The 20,524-nt window shown below is 31.5% G+C and overlaps 2 protein-coding genes and 1 non-coding gene across 3 annotated transcripts; 2 read left to right on the top strand and 1 right to left on the bottom strand.

The window, feature by feature from the left end:
- Positions 1 to 4,948: 4,948 nt before the first annotated feature.
- Positions 4,949 to 6,855, top strand: LOC100264676 (zinc finger protein CONSTANS-LIKE 16). Its single transcript, XM_002276145.5, has 2 exons — positions 4,949 to 6,135; positions 6,358 to 6,855. Exons 1-2 carry the CDS (start codon positions 5,161 to 5,163, stop codon positions 6,613 to 6,615), a joined length of 1,233 nt encoding a protein of 410 aa, XP_002276181.1. The 5' UTR covers positions 4,949 to 5,160; the 3' UTR covers positions 6,616 to 6,855.
- Positions 6,856 to 12,352: 5,497 nt separating this feature from the next.
- On the top strand, positions 12,353 to 12,574 carry MIR319G (microRNA MIR319g). The gene has a single exon (NR_127797.1). It is a non-coding gene; the product is annotated as a microRNA MIR319g (primary transcript).
- Positions 12,575 to 13,644: 1,070 nt separating this feature from the next.
- On the bottom strand, positions 13,645 to 17,777 carry LOC100250756 (NADH dehydrogenase [ubiquinone] 1 beta subcomplex subunit 10-B-like). The gene is made up of 3 exons (XM_002276774.5): positions 17,440 to 17,777; positions 17,275 to 17,327; positions 13,645 to 13,945 (listed from the first exon to the last, which is right to left on the bottom strand). Exons 1-2 carry the CDS (start codon positions 17,726 to 17,728, stop codon positions 17,299 to 17,301), a joined length of 318 nt encoding a protein of 105 aa, XP_002276810.1. The 5' UTR covers positions 17,729 to 17,777; the 3' UTR covers positions 13,645 to 13,945; positions 17,275 to 17,298.
- Positions 17,778 to 20,524: the final 2,747 nt, after the last annotated feature.

Here is a 20,524-nt window from a genome sequence, read left to right as displayed (position 1 = left end):
GATCTTATTTTATAATATAATTGTATTTTATATTTTTTAGATAATTATTTTTTATTAAAAGAGTCAATTTTAAGTTTTTTATTTAGTAATAATTCATGGCCAAGACTCAGAAAGTCAAGCTGCTTGCACACTTGATATGATTCGAACTGATCTCAAGTTGAATTTGGCATTAATTGAAGAAATAGATAGATTTGGCATGGCCTTGCATCCGGCCAAATTCTAAGCCTCAATCCAATATAAATAAATAAATAGGAGGTCGAGAGGAGATTTTGAAAAATAAAAAATAAAGTAAATTAAGAAATTAAAATGTAATAGACTAATAGTTTTAAAAATATTATCAAATTTATAATAAGTGGAAAAAGGAGGTCTCTAGCAGGAGTAATATAATTTTTTTAAATATTTTTTAAAAAACCATACAATAAAAAATCGTTCTAAAGTTACCATTGTTTTGAATTTCAAGTGGAAATTATTTTTTAAAGAGATGAATTTAGTATAAAAGTAAATTCGTCTTTTAAACTCATTGTTTTAATGCAAAAAATAAAAAATGAAAATAAAAAGAGTTCAATAGAAAATAAAATAAGTGATAAAAAAATGTTAAAGAGCATGATATGTATATTGAGTCTGAATCCTATAAGTTTAAATTTTTAAGAAAATTGATAATTTAATATGATAGATTTGTCTAAAGGGAGATTAAGTGTTCAGCCCTCCTTGATGCATATTTATTTATCTAATTTATTAAGTTTAAATGTAAGCTTAAGAATGGAGTATACGTGAGGAATGGTGTTAAAGTATATCATATACATTTTGCATCCAAATCCTACATACTTAAATTTTTAGGAAAATTGATAGTTCAAGGAAACATCAAAGCATACGTGAGGAAGAGTGTTAAAATATATAATATACATTATGCATTCAAATTCTATAAATTTAAACGTTTTTATGTTTAGTTCCCGAAAAATACCAAGGAAAGAAAAAAAATATAAAGGAAAATGATTTTTTCATGTTTGACTTCACTATAAAAAAATAAAATAAATATAATTAAAATTAATTAGAAATTTATACCTTTTAAAATTATTTAATCTTTATATAATCAAAAAAATTAAATAAAATAAGTTTGAAAAAAACATATAAAAACAATTTATTAATTTTACTTCATTTTTTCTTTTATTTCATTTTTCTTTTTTATTTTCTTTCCCTCATATTTTCCTTCAAATTTTTCGGAACCAAATATTTAAAAAAAATGATAATTCAATGTGATATCAAAATTTGACTTGATAGGAGAGTGGGTTCGGGTTTAATACTTTTTAAAAATGATATTTAAAAAAAAAACCAGAAAAACAAATGAGGATGATTATCCTCGGATTAAGGTGGATGCCCACATTCGGTTGAATTTTTTTTTGGTAGCGATCTAGTTTAATGGGTGGCCCTCACGGGCCTCACTGCTCCAACAACCACGTAACGATGGAGATGAGTTCAACTGGCAGACCTCAGAAAATGCAACATGTGTGCAACAACTTCAATCAAAATCCTAGTCACAATGTCGCCTCAGCTCCCTGATTTTACACCCCACAAGCCCCATCATCGTCATCATCACCAGCATCTATTTGATATTACCCAAGATTCTTTTCATTTCTAAGACTTATCCATTTAAATGGATGTAACTGAGACAATCTAGTACCAAACATTTCACACGGCCTCTCCTGGATTTTATGTTAGATGTTACATCAATTCAATGTACCTTCCTAATGATTCTTTTATAGGCTATGTTTGGTCTCAAAAAATTTGAAGAAAAACGTCCGCAAAAGAAAATGCAAAGGAAAAGTAGAAAAAAAAAAAACGAAAAATAAATAAATAAATAAATAAATAATTGATAAATTATTATTTTTGTTACTTGAAACTTATTTTATTTATTTTAATTTATCAATATAAAGATTAAATAATTTAAAAATACATAAGTGTTAATTAGTTTTAATTATATTTGTTTTTTTTTTTTTTCATAAGACAACCAAACATGAATAAATCATTTTTCTTTACATTTTTTTTTTCTTTCCTTAGTATTTTTAAGGAACCAAACATAACAGGGAAAACGTTAGGCTCCTAAACCTTAGCCATCGATTTTGTGACCTCCATAGATCAAAATGTACCTTGAAATTTATGTCTTTTTATGAGAGTGTAAATGATAAAAAATGACACCAACTTATATAACAATAAAATCATAATATAAAATAATATTATGGCAACAGAAGCTTTAATGAAAACAATGTTAATTGAAAAATACAAAAATAAAATAATTCATATAAAGATGGGGTTTTGACGTGGTTCCGTTAACTATGTTTATATTCATAAATAAGAGAAAAAAATCATTTTATCATATTATATAGAATATTATAAAGGATAAAATTATATATAATTGTTGGATTCCTAAAATATTATGTATTTTCCCACCATCAGGTGTTTTCTATTCTTTATCATATCTCCATCCATTTTATATAATTTTTATAAGTTCATTTTCATTTTATAACTTTTTACTCTCATGACCTAAAATATTTATAAAGATATTTTCAATAATTTTTCTTATTTATATAAAAATATATATAATATTATAATAATATATCAATTTAGGAATATTAATTAAGAATTTGGGTTAGGAATTTGTAACACTTTCCAACAAATAATGTAACGGATTTACGTGTAAAACAATAAAATCTAATTACATATGTATTACATCATAATTGGTTCCACTTTTTTGATATGTATAAATTCATTATTATAGTAAAAAACCTTTCTTAAATATAAAAAGATGAGATGACATGCAAGATATAGAAAGATTGGGCATGTTTGGTAATTATTTTTTAGAACAAATTTTTCGTTTTTCAAAACAAAAAAATTAGAAAACAGGTTTAGTAATCAAAAAATGTTTTCTGTCGTCTATTCTTAAGAACAAAAAATATGATATTTTCATATAATATTTTTTAGTTGTTTTTTGTAGTTTTTTAAAAGTTGTTTAAAAAAATATCTATATAAATATATGAAATGATTAAAAATAAAATATCAAACATAAAAATTATTTTTAAAGCACATTTTAAAATATTAAAAACATGTTAAAAATAATTTAGATTTTCAAACAGACTTTTATTTTAAAAAATATCAAAAAATAATTTTTAAAAATTGTTCTTAAAAATAGCTGTCAAACATAGTTAGTGACTTTTAATTAGATTATACTTTTTGATATGAGATTTAAAGATTTTTTTTTTTATTTCATTAACAACTTTGACTTGTAAGTGATGGTTTTGCAATTGAAATGCTAAAAGGCTGTAGGTGAAGTTTGCATATATTTTTTATTTTTTATTTTTTAATAGAAAATATAATAACCTATGTATAAAAAAACTAAAGAATTATCTTATATTCTTGAAAATTCTTTTTAAATTTTTAAAATTTTGAGGAAATTAAAATTTTTTATTTCCTCAAACGTTAAAAATTTTTAAAAATACAAAAATGTACTTATATTTTGTATAATTTTATTTTATTTTTAAAGCAGAAATAGAAAATATCTCCAACGTCATCCTATATTAGTGATTTTTTTTTTTCAACAACGCACTCAGGAATGGGACCATTTGTCCAATAGATGAAGAACTAAAGAAGTATTATACCTGGCCTAAGAATCCCCACTTTCAACTATTAGGCTCGGCTACCGTGAAATATTAAGAAAAGAAAAAAAATATTAAATTTTTTTTTTTTTTTTTTTTATGTTTAGTTTTAATATGAAAAAGGGAAAAGAAAATTAAATATAATTAAAATTAATTAATATTTTATATATTTTTAATTTATTAATTTTTACATAAAAAGAAAAATAAATGAAATGAATTTAAAACAACATATAATATAATTTATTAATTTTAAATTTATCTTTTATTTTTCTTCACATTTTCTTTAAAATTTTTCTCAAACCAAACATAACCTTAAATATATATATTTTTACATGTATTTTAAAAAAAGCTATATTAAATCATTAAGTCATGCTTGGATTGACTTTTAAGAAATAAAAAAGTCTTTTTTAAACTTAAAAAAAGAATTTGATATATAATTAAAAAAAATGTTGTGTTTTTTTTACTTATGATATCTTTAAGAAGTGTAAATTTTACTTGAATTTCAATCTCTGATTAAAGTGAAAAGCAGAAATCCCAAACGAGGGCTATGTCAATTTAATTTTGGGTGTAGTAAAACATATGAAAAACTAAATCTTTCAATATTTACAAAATGATGATTCAATGAAAATTCATCAAATATGTAAGTGAAGTTGGGCTACATGAATTATTAAGGAGGACCAACTATGGATCCAAAAGGTCACAGACTAAGGTGGGTCATGAATGGGAGAAATGCATGATGGGAATGAATTTAAGTTGAAAGAGGAGCATCTGGATGCTTCTTCGACTGCAAATGCGTTAACTGGTGGAGAGTGGCTAAGAGGCGTTGAGGGAGAGACAGAGATGAAAGCAACTATAGAGCATGCAAACAAGGTTTATAAAGTTGTAAGAGGAATAATTGGAAATGTAGAGACAAAACAGCAAATGGATCTAACTCAAGCTGTGAGAGAGAGGCTGAGACAGTGGTGATTGCAACCATAGGGGACCGCAAACAAAGACCATAAAGTTGAAGCATGAATAATTGAAATGTAGAGGACAGAACACCAAATGGGTCCTCTTCATATTGACAATTGAAATTTTGAGAGAGAAACAGAGAGAGACACAGAGAGAGACGAGAGAGAGAGGGAGAGAGGGAGAGAGTTAATTTTCATGGTGCCCACCCTCAGCAAAGGCTCTCTCAAGGCCACAATCCAGTAGGGTCCAAATGACTCAAAGAGAGAGCCACAAGAAGGCGGAGAATAGGACATATTTCATAACTTCAGCCATTCAGCATCGAGATAAGTCCCCAAACTAGCAATCTCTTTTCATGGACAAAACCAACCAAAAATTGCATGGGCAAAGCGCCCATTCGCTGCAACCCTCTGTGTGTGGGCTCATGGGCCCCATAACTCCATCATTTGGCCCTCCCACTAATATGAAGAGTCACCGCTAGCTGTTACAATTTGCGCTTCGTTCTGGGTCTTTAGTTTCTGTGTTTCTGCCCAATTTTCCATATTCTTCTCCTCTCTCTTCTTCCATGATCACTGACAAGAAAGTTGCAAATGCCATGGGAGGCAAGACTGCAAGGGCCTGCGATAACTGCCTGCACAAGCGGGCTCGTTGGTACTGTGGCGCTGATGATGCTTTCCTATGCCAAGCATGCGATGCATCAGTGCATTCGGCAAACCAATTAGCCGAAAGGCATGAAAGGGTTCGGCTCCAGGCCGCGTCTTGTAAGAACGCTGACTCAATGCGTGATAATTCTACTCCCGCCTGGCACCAGGGGTTCACTCGCAAGGCCAGAAGCCCACGCAATGTGAAGCGCACCTCGGTGCAACCATCTAAACATGAGAACAAGTTTCCAACTCCTCCCCCACTTGTTCCGGAGATTGGGAGTGAAGAAGCATCGCCTGATGAGAATGAAGAGCAGTTCCTTTTTCGGGTTCCAACCTTTGATCCCTTCGTTGCGGAACTCAACAATGACGGGATACGTGAAATCGGCATGGAAAATGATTCAAAGCCTTTATCGGATTACGGACATGAAGAAATAGGTGACTTGGATTCTCTAACTGGGTTTCTGCCCTCAGAAATGGATCTTGCAGAGTTTGCTGCTGATGTTGAGAGCTATCTAGGAGCAGGCCTGGATGAGGACTCGTGCGGAATCAAAGGAATAGGTGTCTTGGATTGTGAGCAAGGTGACATGGATGCTTGTTTTGGAGACCAAAAGGTGAAAGTTAAAGAGGAACGAGTGGAAACTGATGCAACCTTCCATCTGGACCCGGAATTGGACATGACAAAAGAATTGTTAGCATGGAACTTAGATTATGAGTCAACTGTAATGGACGAGGAGGAACATGAGGAGAAGATGGTGGCTGCAGTGGAGATGAGGAGAAAGATATCTTTGAGTCTTAATTACGAGGATGTCATCACTGCCTGGGCCAGCCAAGGCTCTCCATGGACAACAGGAAATCGTCCAGAATTCGATCCCAACGACTACTGGCCAGACTACATGGTAATCTCCCCCACACAAACATAAAATCCAATTGAAGAGATGCATGTTTATATATATATATATATATATATATATATATATATATATATATATATATATATATATATATATATCTATATATGATGATCCAAAGTATTTATTAATGTTGAATGCCCTTAATTATAATTTGATCAAATAGTGATGACTGGCTTACAATTGCCATTTTTGTGATGAATCTTTCAGGGTGCTTGTCCTACAAATGTTCATGGGCCGTGTGGAGATGTGGGAGGAGTGGGAGGAAATTTTGGAGGCAGGGATGGGGGTAGAGAAGCAAGAGTGTTGAGGTACCGAGAGAAGCGAAGGACTAGGCTGTTTTCCAAGAAGATAAGGTACGAGGTTAGGAAATTGAATGCGGAGAAAAGGCCTAGAATGAAAGGAAGGTTTGTGAAGAGGGCATCCTTTGCTGCAGGACCTTGTTTTCCTATCTTGAATGTTAAATAACCGTCAACTGCCAAGTTTGCTTATTTGCTAGCAAAATTGGTATGTTTTGGTTGGACTTCTGATGGCTATATATATATTGTACAATAAGTTGAAGTGAGTTTAGCTTCTTAAGCACCTTCAACCTTGTACCTAGCTAGCTACAACCCTCTCTTTTCTTCTTAGACATCATTCAATTTTGTAAAGTTCTTTGTTTTTTTTATGGAACAACAATCTTCATAAATGGGTTGAGATTGTGATCAATGCTTGATGTGTATCTGCAAGGCATGCAGCTATATAGCATACATCTCCAACTGCACTGCAAGAAAGAAGAAGAAAATAGAGGAGTTGTAGACTTGTAACTAATTTAATTTTGACAATGAAACAGTGACTGGCTATATTTATTTCACACAAATCTCATAGATTGTTTTCATTTCTACAATTGATTGATTAGTTGTTCAAGAACTGAGTTTCATGTGGGTTTTTCAGTCAATTCTCATCTCTAGGATCATGAATATGAGAAGCCTTTAATGGAGGGTGTAGGACTCACCTCAAATTACCAATTCAGTGCCAAAAAGAAAAATGGAGAAGAAGGAAGAAAAGCATAAGCTGAAGAAGAAAGGATCAGTAGTGACGGCCTTGTCCATATTCAAAAACAAACAAAACAAAACAAAACAAAACACGAAAGGAGTTGCAGCAGAGAAGGCGACATAACAGAATTGAATTGCTTGAAATCATGTCATCATTGCTACCACATTTTACCAGTCCAAAAACAAAGTGTTTTTGATTTGTAGTGCTGTTATCATCTTATGATCAGTACTGCCAAGTCTATGCTTGAGTAGTATATATACTCAAGGTCATGTTAAAGAGTGCGTTCACTTGTCAAGGTAGTAAGCATGAGATTACTACACTTTATTGAGAATTAAATCATTTTTTTATTTTCCAACACTTTTTTTTTTTTTTTGCTACTTTTTTCTATATTTTCATTTCCTCGTATTTTTCCCCCAAAATTTCAAAAATCAAATACAACCTTAATTTTTAGATAGGCTTAAACTTGAAATCTTAGGTTTGTTTAGCTGCATCTTCAAAAACCATTCTTAAACTTGAAATATTAAGCTTATTTGACAACATTGCTTTGGAGCTGTTCTAATAGAATAAGTTTTTGAAAATAATTCTTAAAAATATTCATAGGTTTTCGAAAAGCCAAATTTTATTTAGGATTCAAATATGAAAAATAGTTTTTTCAATTTTGAAGGCATAATACACTTACATAAAATACAAAATAAAAATAAAAATGATCTATTCTTTGTGTTTCTTTCTCTAAATATTAATCTAAAAAGAAATGTAATGATCCTAACGATATTGATAAAAGAAAATAACGAGTTTTTGTTTAAGGGTGATTATGGAATTGAAATTAAGTCTTTTTTTTCTCTTGGAAGACATGTTATTTTTTAATAGATACAACTTGTTTCAAATGATGAGTCTAATATTTTAAAGACATAACATTTTTCAAATGATATGTCTAGTGCCTTAAAGACACATCTTTGTCTTATAGTCACTAACAAAATCTATAAATAGGTTCCTTGTATTTTCTTATTCATCCATTTTTTTCACTCCTTTCTCATTTCTTAAACTTTCAAGTCCTTAGTTTCAAATTTGGTCATTTTTTTTACTAAGCTTTTTATTTTTTATTTTTTATTTAAAAAGGTACAAATCATCAAACGATTCGTTGTTTATTATAATTTGGAGTGTTATTCTCACAAGAAAGTGATCGTTGTATCATGAGAAACAATCACATATATCATAAGCATATGAACAGGGTGAAATTTGTCTTAAGGATATAGAGTTAAACTCTAATTTTGATCAATCCCAAAAGTCTATTTATTCAATAGACTTATTTCCTATATAAAAGGATGTCCAAACAAGTAGTCTGGGTACACCCCTTCGAAGCTTAAGTCAGATAAGAGTAGTACTAATTATTTTTAAGAGAGGATGAGTTTTTTCATGCATATCCCTTGTTCGTACTTTTTAGAAGGTTTTTATAGAGCTAATGGCACAGTCATTGTAGTGCTGACTAGGCATTCTGACCTTCTTCTGTAATGATGAATGTCTTGAGAGCTGTTGGGAAATCATCACAGTTAAGGGTGGCTGGTAGGTGCCATCTATTGATGTGCTGAGATTTCGGATTGTACAGTTGTCTATCCCTTCAATCCATCGTCGTCTTGGATTATGAGTAGTAATTAGTTGAAATGGATTTGTAGACGAATGGAGTCCCATCAACCACTCAAATGTCAAGCATGAATGATCATGCATGCCAAAGGTCTTTAAGATATGATTGGGTAGTCCTTTCCTTTTGGAAGTTCAGACTCCTAATACCGTGGGCCCTGTAGGGAAAAGGAATCCCCTCACTTCTGGTGTCAAACGGATCTTAACCTAGTTTGAATGCAACTATTTGATTGGATTTCATACTTGTCCTGGATGGCCAAAGTGTCTTGAGTTAGAAAAGAACACGTGGAGGGGAACTCGCCACCGGAAGTTCTTTGTTTTTTTATGAAACAAACCATCTACATAAAGGGGTTGAGATTGTGAATTCTTCCGGTGTATCTGCAAGGCATATGCAACTATATGGCATGCATCATGTAAGATTTTTTCATATGGGTGTTTCTTAGTTAGCATTCTCATCTCTGGAATATTCATGAATATGAGATTTCTTTAATGGAGGGTGTAGGACTCACCTCAAAACAACCAACAATCTCACTGAAGAAAAAGAAAAAAGAAAGCAAAAAAAAAAAAAAAGTGTAAAGCATAAGCTTAAGAAGAAAGGAGTGATGGCCTTGCCCATGTTTAAAAACAAACAAAACAAAGACAAAACAAAAGACAAAACGAGTTGCAGCAGAGAAGGCGACTGAACAGAATTGAATAGTTTGAAATAATGTCATCATTGCAACCACATTTTAGGATGCATGGAAATCATATAACTAAAGGAAACTTCTATGGTGCTGAGGGAGGTACCATACCTCAGATTTTTTGTAGCCGTTGGACCCTATTTTGATTAGTTATTTTAGTTGTACTTATCATGTTAGGAGTGTTGCAGAGTTGCAGGCAACAACCAAAAGAGTGATCCACAGCGTCTACTGGAGCCTGGGCCTATGCTGTGCGTGGAGGTCATTTCAATATCCACCATGCGACAACAAAAATATTTGAAAATAGGAGTGAAAAAGTTAGATATAATTTACCCGTTTGCATATTTGGGTTGAATATAAATAAATTTGAGTAAAATTTATATCAACCCATTTAACCCGTTTAACAAATAGAGATAATTCTTAGGTCTGTAAAACAAATTTAACATAAATTTACCTATCTAATAATCTTAGTATTAACATAATTATATATTTAAATTATTTAATCCATACTTGACTTATTTAAAATTTATTTTTAAAAAAATAGGTTAATTAAGTCATATATAAGACTTAATTTAACTAGATTATTAAAAAAAAAGAACTCAAATATTAAATGGGTTAAATAGGTTATATATATATATATATGTAATAATTAGATAATATTTGAGCTTATGTTTTTAACACAATTATTTTTCATATCGGTTTTGTTATGTAGTAAAATGCCCAAATTGTTTAAATAACTTCTTAAAAACCATTTACAAAATGAATTTTGGTACAACTATTTTCAATCTAAAATTTGTCATTTTTGAAGTTAGAAAATATTTTTCTTATTTTAAAGAAACAGGAAAATATTTTTAAGAAAGGAGCTCCTTTTTCTCTCCTACTCACTTTTTGAATCCGAAAATTTATCATTCTATCTTAAAGTTTGGAGAAAAGAGAAGTAAAATATTTAGAAAAATGCAAAAGAAATGAAAAAAAATAAAAATTAGGCTTAAACCGACAAAATCCATCACATATTTCTCTTAATTAATCTCTCTTTTTCTCCTTCCATACAAAAAGGGAAAAAAATAGGAAAATAAAGAATTTCAAAATGTGTATTAAATAATTTTAATCATATTTATTTATTTATTTCCACGAACTTGAAAATTAGGGCAAAATGTAGAAAAGAAAATAAGGTAGAAAAAGGGGGGAAAAAAGAGTTTAAAACTCGTTAAAAAGATTTCTCCTTTGCTTCTCTAAAACTCTTTTTCTCTCTTGCGTCTCCCACATAAAGGTCAAAAGTATAAAAATTTCCGATGCAATTACAACCCCCATTCATTTTGAGCTTGTTAGTGAAAGACCAGGAGGGCTCTTGGCTCCCAAGAGGAAGCCCTCTGTGCCACCGATCTTCTTGAAGGCCCCTCATTGGACAAGTTATGTATGGCTACTTTTATGACCCACAAGCCTATAAGGCTATAAACAAGAGTCCTTCCTTCACAAGTATGGAGGAGAGATGCAGAATACAGCAGTGACTTTCTCTGCTTTACTCATTCTCCCATTCTTCTTACTGCATCTGCTCTGTTGCTAATCCATTTTTCTTATTACCAAAAAAAAAAAAGCTTTTTTTTTATATCATTTCATTATTTTCCTAGGTGAAGGAGGGATTCAGCATTTCAGCTGGAATCATATTGCAAAAGAGAATCAGAATCCCACATATCGGAAGCAGGACAAACACTTAAGTTCACAGCCGTACCATACACACGGAACCCATGATGTCACCCCTACCACCCTTCATCACAAGGACTAGCCTTGAGTTGATGACTAATCCAGAGGATGTGGAGTTGGGGTGCACTTGAGTATGGTGGGTCTGACAGTAGCAAAGCGGGGCATTAGAGTACTGCTCTCTGCCTTTTGCTTTTGAGCAGTTCTGTGGAGTGAAGAAGAAAAAGGGTTGCTGTGGGTGTTTGCTGTTGAGACTTGAGAAAGCCAGAACTCAGAAGTGACCTCATGCGAATAATGCAGTACTATTGAATCTCTTTTCGAGATTTCATTGCCCCAATACTTTTACAATTTTATGCTAAAAGCCTTGTCCTTTCTCCGCAACTTACATAGTTCAGAGGATGGCTGTATTCAATTGCCCTTTGACCATCCTATACCTATGCTCCACTCTTCTATGATTTTCTTTTATGTGCCAGAAGTCAAATGTGGAAACTTGTATGCACTGCCATCTAAGATAAGTTTGGAGTGTAGCATAATCAGAATGTAGAAAGAAGGTAAAGATTCATATTTAAAGTTTTGAATTATTTTCAAATGTCAGAATGCTGGCAGAGAACCTAGTAGCCTGGGGATTATTAATCTACTCACCCAAAAATGTGCCAAAAAAAAACCCCAATATAACCAATGATTCTCTCACTTATAAAATGGTTCGATGATTCTTTCACCAAAGTTGACAACAGTTCAAGAAAAGCTAGACCAGAACATCAAACCAATGGGTAGACATGATGATGCATCCACTATCCACAACTACAGCACAGAGAAGAAGCAAACATGGTATGCATGACATACACGTGCTGTGTTATATGGCACAGTGCAATTGGCACAAGACTGGTAAGGCTGATGCTCGGAGCCAAGGGTTATATAAATCCAGGAATGTGGTGAAAAATCTGAAAATGAAATGAGAGGATTTCCATGAATCTCTTTCCCAGGAAAAGGTACTTTCACAGCATATCTTAAAACATTTTTTGTGGGAGTGACAAGCTGCGTTTAAAGGAAGCACAAGGGAGGGAGCATGTGATACCTTTCTGCTCCTTCTCATTCTCTTCTACTACTACCATATGTGCGTGTGAGGGAGAGGCATGTGCAGGATAATACATGATTTGGGGGAACAGCTGAAGAGCTCCTTTTAGTCCAATAAAGAGGGCTGAGGGGCGGCCAGAGCTGCCATCTCATGCACTTGGCTATGCTTATTCTTTTCTCAATCAATTCGGTTCGAGTATGGCTGTGGAGTGACAAATGCTAAGTTTAGCCTGATGCATGACATGGGAGCAACTCCTCCGCACGCTTTGCCCACTCATTGGACTGAAGGGAGCTCCCAGGGCAGATCTCAGTTTTCCCAAGAAATATATGTTTCCTTCTAGACCTGGTCTATAGTCATTATCCATTTCTGTGATAGGATTTTCATTATAACTGTTAATTAGTTTTTATGGTTGTTTCATTTTAGTTGTCACTAATCTGCTCCTTCACACATTTAACCTTAATTTCCTCAAGTTTGTCTGCTTTCCAGGAAAGAAGAGTAGTGAAGAGTGATGAGTTTGAGAGGTTCCAGCTGTGGCTATGCGCACACAATATCTCAAGGTAGGAAAGCAGCTACCATCCTTGATTTCTTATAGTCTCATTAGAAAACCACATCATGAAATCAAAAACCCTATCATCCATGCTTTCACAGTCCCAACTATATTGTAATCATTAAGATGGTGTCCAATCAGCATGTCTCAATAGCATCACTAATCCTACTTTGGAGCCTAAGACTAAGAAAAAAAGGACTCTTCACAGTGCTTTTTGAAAAGGTAAATCATAAATGTTACTTCTTGTCTTCTTTTTTTTTTTTTTTCCTAGGCAAAGAAGTAAATATATTAAAAGCACCTAAGAGATGGGCAAGAAAAGGCCATTACTTCTTATTGTCTCTAAGACTTGTTTCATTACTGCCTTCAAAAATCAGAACGTTACAAGCACTAAATTTGATATTGTTTTGCTTCACTTAATTGGATGAATTTAGTCTGTTTGGGGTGGAGGGCAAGACTCCAGATAAGTTGACCTATTTTGTGCTTCCCAAGTTCCGAAGCAGAAGTTGCAAAAGAGGAGTATCAAGCTATAATACTTTGTATTTGGCATTTGAAATGAACAAAACTGCATAAAATCACATTTCTTTTTCCTTTTACCATCGTCTAACAAATAGTCCAGGAAAACATCTGGCAGTGAATGGGTGAACACAAAAGACATCTACCATAGTTCTGTAGACCCTAAACCTCCCAAACTGCCTACTCCTGAACAAAGTCAAATTTTCAATTGACCAAGTTTCAGAATAAATAAATAAATTCTTAAATTAAAACAAAAAAAATGCTTTGACAATTCTGACACAATCATGTCCAGCAATGCATTTATTAGAAAACAAACATTGCATAAAAGATGCCATTCATTATCAACAAGGAACAAATCACAAGTTGTAACTTATTTCATAGAGGATATCTTTGGATTCATTGCCTTGGTTCAAATCATTATCAGTTTCTGGATGCTAACAAGCAAAAAGATCTAACATCCAAACCAATGCCAATAACATCCGGCATCTGGATATAACAAGAATGAAGGGAAAACCATTGAAGCATAAGACAATTAACAGCAAAGAAACTAAACTGATAAATAGGCAGGTTCCAATATCCCTCTGCTTTAAGCAATTACCAGATGGCCATTTCAGTCACCTGCAGAAAGAAAGCACAACTTATTTATGTTCTTTCATCAGGCCTAATTTTTTCATGTCTCATGCACTAGTAAACCATAGTGTGGGACCAATTAGCCCTTACATCAGTCCAAATATGGATAAAGATTGATATCAACAAATTTAACAAATTCCTTGCATATTCAGAAATCAACTTCTGCTTTTTTATAATAGATCTCTTTGCTAATTGATTAAAAATAACAGAATTGTTGATAAGTGAAGAAAAAAGAAGTGATAATCATGCAAAAGCCTCCTGAATCATTAAAAGGGTTCTTTTTTTTTTTTCTTTTTAAACCCAATTTCCCTAATGAGGAAAGCACAAGCAGTTTTGGAAATCACCCTTTAGAGAAGTCATTGTGGTGTGATGCTGCTAGTCTCACATTAATTTGGACTACATAGCAGGAGAGAAATGTAAGGATCTTTTAGGACAAATGGAGGACTTTGGAGACAATGTGGGATTTAATCTATTTTTCCTCCTCTCTAGGCCTCAACTAATGCAACATTCATTGGCATCCCATTGAGCACTATATTGTTAGATAGGAACCTATTGGTTGAGGAGAAACTCTATATATGGACTCCTACATTGCATTGTGTCAGGTTGAATTTTGATGAGTGCTTCTTAGGTTACCCAAGACCACTACAAATTGGATTAAGGTTTATGAATCATCATGGAACAGTAGTGAGAGCATTCTCTAAACATGCTAGAGTTGGAATTGCCATGGAGGCAAAGTACTTTGTGGAAAGGCTTAAAGCTAACCAAATCTCAGGATTTATCCAATCTTCTAATAAAGAGAGATTCAGTTGTCATCCTATTCTAGCTGAATAAGAAAGGAGGCGGCTCATGGAAGTTTGATGAATAGTTTTACCAAATTTTTTATATTGCTTTAGAATTAGAAACTTCAGTACTTGGATTCCTCACTCAAGTAATCCCATGGTGGATAAGTTCGTAAAAAGAGGAGCCAACCATTTGATTTCAGGGATTATTAATTTTGCAATTGTAATTGCTTTCAATTGTATCATTATATTTGCTTTCTAGAACAGACAATTATTCTTACTTTTGATCATATTTATATAGAGGATTGTGTGATTAGAGAAGGATCCCTCATCTTTCTTTGTAGTTACATATTTCATGGCAAAATGATCTGGGTAAATGTGATTTATTATTATTTTATTTTATTTGGGACAATGAGAAAACTGGTTTTTCAAAAACCAATTTAATAGCTTGCCGGCACTAAACAAATTGGTTTCTGGTTTTCAAGAAGTTTCCAATGGATGCAATCCAAGCAACTTAGAAATGCCAGTGCTTAGTGCATAGCCTGGTCAATAGTCAAATTTTTCTCCATACAAAGAATGCTATTTTAAGAGGCCTGAGTTGCCCAAGGTTTCTAATCATGAAAATTTTAAAAGCCCTACCAAATCAACACCCTCAAACATAAAACCACACCTCCCCATTCTCAACCAGGATGAAAGGGGTAACAGTCAAGTTTCTGGTTCTCAAGTGGATGTGAATAGGAGGCCAAGTTGGTTTGGGGATAATAGAAATGGTTTTTATTGGTCAAATTCTCCAAATGAGGCAAGCATCAGATAATGAGGACTTTCTGATGAAGGCTGCATGGGAATACTTTGCACCCATGAAAGTTGCCTTTTTTGCGTGACAACTGATAGCGATAATATCTTAGCTATAGATCATTTGATGAGTAGACATGGAAAATTTGTCCTGGATTTTGAATATGCTAGTGGTAAGGAAAATTCAGAAAATCATGCTATTCTTCACCATCCTCTCATTGAAATTTAGCAATTCACATTTGCACTAGGCTTTAGGTAATAAACCCAATAATAGAATTCCGAGAGGAACTGGAAAGTGATTGATTGACTTAGTCCATGGTTATGAAAAAGGAACTCCAATATTGGAAAGCAGCAGCCTCTTTTCTGCTTTGTCTTGCATTTAGGATGAGTGAACTAAAAGAGCTTTTAAGTGAAGTGTTAGAGCATGATATACATTATGGGTCCAAATCCTAAAAGCTTGGGCTTTTAAGAAAGTTGGTAACTCAACATGGCATAAAAGTTTGGGTTAACTAGAGATCTTGAGTTTGAATCCTCCCCCCAATATTTATCTCTCTATTTATCTACAATCACAAAGTTTGAATGATATACATTGTAATCCAAATCATAATAGCTTAGAACAAGAACCTTTCCTCTCTGGTCGTAGACTGAATGAACTATTGTGATATTTTGGTTTTATGGACAGTAATCTTGGAAGATTTGAAATCCTAATGTTTTGCACTTTGTAAATGGTCTTTCCTTGAGCTACAGGTGTGACTGTGTATATGTATACCTTGCTGGTACAAGACCTTGCTTCTTTCTCTTTTTCTCACTAATATTATTATTACCTTTCAATAAAAAGGGCAAGAAAAAGAGAGGAAAAGACTAAAAAGTTGAACGAGGGTGAGGATGAAAAAACAGCCTTTCAATCAAGGATGCTAAGTGGTCTATCCTAATAGACTTGTATAACACTTTTAAGAATGTCAACCACTCAAAACACCCAATTTTATTGCTCAACCCTGTAAGGCACACAAGAATTCAAGCTAACTGCAAACCCTAGCCAAAGCACACACTTGAATACACGGGGTTGCTTACACTAATAAATGAATTAACATATGAGATACCAAAGCACCACATGGGACGGTACTCAAGAATACAACATCAAAGACAATCCTTTCAAATAAACTTTATTTGGTCTCATATCCCAATAAAATTGGAAATCTAAATAATTCTGTATAACTAAATATACTCCTGTTATTCCCAACTTTTTCAACAACTCTACAACGTTCCACAGCATTGCACAACATGATATCTTATTCCAACCATTATAATGTGCTCCATTCCAAACTACTCTACCACTGCTTGCTCATTCTGTAGTAGTTTAAACTACCATAAATGATATTAAACAAATATACATGTCTTCAAGTTGTTGGTGACAGGTGCAAGCCACCTTAACAAGCTAAGACTATGATCAGGATCCAATCATCTAAACTAATCATAACATTTGGAGTCACTAATCCACTTATCTGTATACTACCCCTACAATTTTAGGACCATGTAATGCCACAACGATCATAATTATACAAATAATTGTAACTAAGCATGTAGAGCTGAGAAAATAATAATCGAAACTAACCGAATCTTTAGTATTCGTTTGACAGAGAAAAAGAAAAAAGTAGTTCATATGCATTTTCAACAAAAAAGCAAAAGAAGTAGCAATCAACGATTACGAACTAACGACAGATTATGATACCAAGAAATTTCCAATACCTTGAACAATCCACGCAGGGTGGCTCATTCCGACTCGGCTTCAACCTTAGGACCTGCTCCATAAAATCAAAAGACAAAATCAAACAGCTGGCGGAACGAATGGAAATAGAAACAAACAAAAATTTTCATGTCCATGGAAACCAAACAGAGAATTAAGGGGCGAACCGTGGAGGGACGGGTGACGTCCGTCCTTGCCCCAACCTATACCACGGGTGGCGTCGAGGTACTGCTGAACAAGGTGGCGGCACTTCTGGAGGTGGTTGACACCTTCGATGCGGTAACACCACTTAAGCTTCTCTCTCAAGATCTTGGCTTTCTCTATGTCAATCCACTTCTCCCTCACCTGATACTCTCTCATATCGAAATACACCACCGGATCCTTGTACGGATTCTCCGGATCGTACCCGTCCGGCGGCGATTCATCGAACTCCACGGTTCCCTTCTTTCTCCCCATTTCTCCTCTCCTCCCTCTGCTCTCGCGACACACTCCTCTCCTAATTCGATATATAAGGGCCTGGTTTGGGCTAGAGGAATTAATTATGGGCCCAGGCCCTCACACGATTAACAGGTTGGGCCAGGCCTGCTCAAATAATGCGGTAGTATAAGGGTTGAGAATTACAGAAATGAGAACATAATGTGATTACAAAAACACTAGGCCCTGTTTTACCGTTGTTTTTTAAAACAGTTTGGTAGACATACCTGATAATTAAAAAAATAAATTAAAAAAAAAATCGTTCCTTATTCATAAAATTTATTTTCTAATAATCTATTTTATTATTTTCAAATATTTTCTTACAAATATTTTAAAATATAATTATACAAATATTGAGAATAATCCAAAATAAAATATTACAGATAAAATTTATTTTTAAAAAATATTTAAAAATATAGAAAAATGGATTAAGAATATTTCTCAAATTCCCAAATAGCTATTTATTTACAAAAAATCCAAAAATAGTTCTCCACAACTATTTTTCAAAACCTTGTGTAACCTTTTTAGGATTTAGATTAGCATAGGGTTTGGAATTCGACAACCATTTTTGAAAATAGCTCTCAAAAATAGTTTTTGAGAATGATTTTTTAGTATTGTTCTCTAATACTTTATAAAACAAGATTTTGTTTAAAAATATTAAATATTTTTAACCTATTTTTAAAATAATATTTATATCTAGTGTTTTATTTTTAATCCTTCTATAAGTTTGCATAATTATTTTTTAATCCTTCTATATATTTGCATAATTATTTTTAAAACATCTATAAGAAAACAAGTAAAAACATAAAACATAAAATAAATAAAAAAAATTAAAATATGTTTTCTGAAAACATCATATTTTTTGTTATCAATTGTGATTGTCAAATGTGCTAAAATAATTATCAAATAAGCCCTAAGCAATTGACACTACCCAAATATTTAATTATTTAAATTAAATTAGATAATTATACTTTATTATATGTACATGTATCATAAATAATTAAAATTTATGTATACTGATTTTTTTTCTCACGTCTTCATTTTTAAAAAAAAAATGTAGACATTAATTCCCATTTTCCTAATATGAAAATATGTCCTGTTTTCACTTTTTGAATCCAAAAAATATTACAATACATTTTATTTCATTAAATATAATACCTAAAATGCCCTCATTTTCATATTTTTATAAATTAAAAAAATATATTTGACGTGTCATTTTACATGCCATCAAAATAAATGACATGTAAATGTTACTCTAATTTCTAAAATCTTTTTTATTAATGACTTGGAGTATATTTGGTAGTAATTTTATAAAATGCTTTTAAACTTTCTTACACTTGAAATATTTTATTTTTCATGTATTAAAAAAATTAAAAACACTTTCTAAAATCATTACCAAATGCACAGGTTTGTATGTTTCAATTATTTATATTTTTGTTTAAAGCTTCTCTAAAATCCCATTTAGTACTTTTAAGAAGAAGAATAATTTTACCATTATTATTTACTTCTTTTTTATAAATAAAATTACCTTTTATTTAAGTAGTGAAAATTTTACTTAAAAAAAAAAGTAAAATTGAGTTTTAAAATTCATTATTATTTTTTTATATATATAATTTGTTTAAATCTTGAAAAAAAAACAAATGTTTTGTGTTTGATTAAAACAAATCATACAATTATCTGAATTGAACATTTAAAAATTATTTTTTGCATTCAATCAATGGTTAATCTAATGGAGTGTTTTCGTACGTGAGAATGAGAAATGAAAATAAATATTTTGTTTCTATTAATATTTTCTCTTAAATATGAATGAATTTAGTGGTTTCAACTCTTGTATTTGGATGCATATAGAAATGTGAGGTAGTAATGATAATTTGTTTTCATTCAAATGTTAAGTAAAAATAGGAATAAAAATAAAAATAATAAAAATAATTTGTCAATAATATTTGTATATATGATTTAAAATAATTTTTTATTTTCAGTTAAAAAAAATACTTGAGATTTTTTTTTTGCTAAATAATAAAATCCTATTTGGGCACATAATTTACAAACAAAATTGTTTTTAAAAATTGATATCATGGTTGTTATTCTTTAAAATAATTTTTAAAAACAAAATAAAATAGATATTTTTTTTCTTTAAAAAAATGAATTTTAAATCACGTGATATTTTATATTGAATTTATTAATAAACTTAATAATTTTAAAAAATATTTTGAAACTCAAATATATATATAATGACAACAAAAAATAATGGACATAATTAATGTTTTGAATTCTTTAATAAATCATATAATTTTTAAGTATAATTTGAAATAAATAAATAAAAATTGATTAATTAATTATAGATTAAATAAAATAATTTAAAATACAATATTCATAATTAAATAATAAATGTATGCATATAATGAAAATTTTGGTTCATCGATACCTTAAAAAATTAAATTGTCTTTGTTTTTATATACATTTAAAATAAAATAATATTAACAATTATTAATTTTGAATGATTATTCTTTATTTTTAACAATTAATTATGCTTTTATAAGATATTAATATTCATATTTTTATAATATTTATATAATTTTATAAATGTGTGAACCCCGCATTTCGGCTCATGCACTTCCACTCGTTGGCGAACTCACTTTTTATTTGAAAAATGATTTATTGTTCAAAAAATGGCTTGAAATCGCCACTTATTTTTGTTTTATTTTTAAAGGGTAAACAAAATAAGAAAAAAACTCTAAGTGTGACTCCTTATTTGAAAAAGACAGTCTGTGAGATCGT

This window comes from Vitis vinifera, chromosome 17 (assembly GCF_030704535.1).
Source record: "Vitis vinifera cultivar Pinot Noir 40024 chromosome 17, ASM3070453v1".
Taxonomy (NCBI): domain Eukaryota; kingdom Viridiplantae; phylum Streptophyta; class Magnoliopsida; order Vitales; family Vitaceae; genus Vitis; species Vitis vinifera.
The sequence above is the reverse complement of the archived record's forward strand: the minus strand, read 5'-3'. Positions and strand labels throughout refer to the sequence as shown.